This window comes from Melampsora larici-populina (assembly GCF_000204055.1).
Source record: "Melampsora larici-populina 98AG31 unplaced genomic scaffold MELLAscaffold_16, whole genome shotgun sequence".
In the NCBI taxonomy this organism is placed as follows: Eukaryota; Fungi; Basidiomycota; class Pucciniomycetes; order Pucciniales; family Melampsoraceae; genus Melampsora; species Melampsora laricis-populina.
The window spans coordinates 1,145,851-1,148,228 of NW_006768780.1; the positions used below are offsets into that span (position 1 = coordinate 1,145,851).

A 2,378-nucleotide genomic window follows, 5' to 3' on the forward strand; every position below is an offset into this window, starting at 1 on the left:
TCATGAGCGTATTTGGTAAAGAATCCAAGATCATGTTAGCTTAGAGTCAACCTTTTCAATATGAATTGGGAAGACTAACTGTGCAAGTGTTCAGCAAGAGGGATGTCTTTGATAAACTCACTAAACAAGTGAATTGCACCATCACTCTTGCAGTCCAGTGACATCAAGATTTGTAGAACGTATCTGAGTCGTGCCTCAATTTGTCCTTTCAAGTGTTCGAAGACAGCAAGCTCACGACGTAGAAATGTGGGTAGATGAATTGTCTGTGGTCTAGGGATATAAGAGCATGCTTTGTTTCCTGAATCTCTTGTATTTTTGAATCTGATAAAGATCTAGTAGGCGGTAATGGCTGATGGAGTTGATGAGTGGATGTAGAAGGATGAGACTTGTTAGGTTGGAGAAGTGGAAGTGGATAATATTGTTCGTAGTCTGCATTAGGGCCAAGATGATGTAGGAAGTGATCGATGGTAGCTAGACAGAGTGGACATTTTCTTGAGGTCTGAGACCAGACTAAGATACACTGAAAGCAGTATTGTGAATGATAGCAGGGTGCAATGATAGTCTTTTGGTTGAAAGCAAAAAGGAATTGTTCCAGGATGAGCTGAATGAGTGTGACCATTGATAGTTGATGTTTGATTTTGGACTTACTCTGTCTTTTGTTTCACTCAAACAAATTGAACATTTCTCAGCTTTGTCTTTAAGTTGTTCTTGTCTTGATGGATTGAGTTGTTGATGAGGATAACTTGACATTGGCTTCAGTTAGGAGTCATTCATTGTTGGTCTTGAGGTTGGCCAGCGACACATGATACTAAGAATTGTGCGGGTAGAGAGATATGCATGCGCCGCACTCACATGGTTGCCACCTAAAACCAAGACCAAAAGGCCAAGATGAAATCCACCAAACTCTCAAAACTAACATCCTGCATAGATTGACCAATCACATATACAATCTCCCAATAAGATTCTCCTGATGTGACTCATAATCCTTGCAGAGACTAGGCTTTGTGATCCTGAGATGACCTGGTAATTTCACACCAGTATTTGCTTCAAATAGAGTGATTGATGCAAGAAAATAGCCACCAATGAGCTGACATCTGGATCCGATCATAATTGAGAAGAAGTATGCCAGAACTTGGAGGAGACAACTGATGCTGATGGAATGATCAAGTGAATTGACTACCTGGCTTCATAAACTTGATACATGTGTGCATTCAATTAGTTGTCCAAGTTTAAGGGCTGGTCAAAAGGTATTGGATAGCAGACTAGGGATCAAATTGGCGCTTTGGAGTCAAGTCTTGAAAGCTTCATTATGGATGCTCTGGAGCCTTGAAGAGTGTGAACAGTGGAAACTTGCAATCTTGACTGATCTGCCGAGTTTCAATTGTTTTTTGACCAAGAGAAAAGTCAAAACTGCATTCTCAAACTGCATTGTGATTGTACAGTCCCCTACCAGAATTTTACGTAAATATTAATGTATTTTGACCTCAGCCCAGAGAACTTTTGTTCTTGAAACCTGTTTCCTCACAACTCACACATCGCATTCATCCTGAAAATCATGAAAACTCAATCTTTGACACCAGAGGAGAAGGCTAGGATTGTTGGGATGCATGAAGGAGGCCTGCGGGGCATGCAGATTGCAATTGAATTAGGCTACCCACCAACAACGGTATATACTGTGATTTCAAAGTTCAAGAAAACCGGTACAATAACTACTCAAAATCATGCTGGACGACCAAAGAAAATCACAAAACGCGATGAACAATCCTTGAAGCAAATCCTCAAGAAAAACAGAAGGGCAACATTATCTGAAATCACCAAGCTCCTTCCCACGAAAGTCAGCTCAACAACTGTCCGGCGGGTAATCCACAAACTGGGGATACGTTCATGTGTAGCGGCCAAGAAGCCAGCCCTCAATGACACACACAAAAAAAGACGGCTAGAGTTTGCTAAAAAGTACCAACACTTTATTGTTGAAGACTGGAACAGGGTAATCTGGACAGATGAGTGCTACTTTGAAATCAGCAAAAACTCCAGACAAGTTTTAGTCTGGAGAATGCCTCATGAAAAGTACCTTGTTGACTGTCTAGTTCCTACTTTTCGAAGTGGTCAAACATCAGTGATGATATGGAGCGCATTCACAGCAAATTTTCGACTCCCAATCGTTGCAATGCCTCCAGGCCGTACTCTTTCATCGGACTACGTGGAGTTGGTCTATGAGAAGTGTCTTGCTGAATTACTTCGCAGTCCTCATTGTCCACCCAATCTGATACTCATGGAGGATGGAGCTCCGGTCCACCGAAGCAAGAAAGCAAGCACTTGGCGGGAACAACATTCCCTAATTAAACTTGACTGGCCGGCAAATACTCCCGATCTCAACC

The 2,378-nt window shown here is 42.0% G+C and overlaps 1 protein-coding gene across 1 annotated transcript; it reads right to left on the reverse strand.

The window, feature by feature from the left end:
* Positions 1-208: 208 nt before the first annotated feature.
* On the reverse strand, positions 209-750 carry MELLADRAFT_86024 (uncharacterized protein; the record flags this gene model as incomplete). Its single annotated transcript, XM_007409558.1, has 2 exons — positions 209-601; positions 649-750. 2 exons carry the CDS (start codon positions 748-750, stop codon positions 209-211), a joined length of 495 nt encoding a protein of 164 aa, XP_007409620.1.
* Positions 751-2,378: the final 1,628 nt, after the last annotated feature.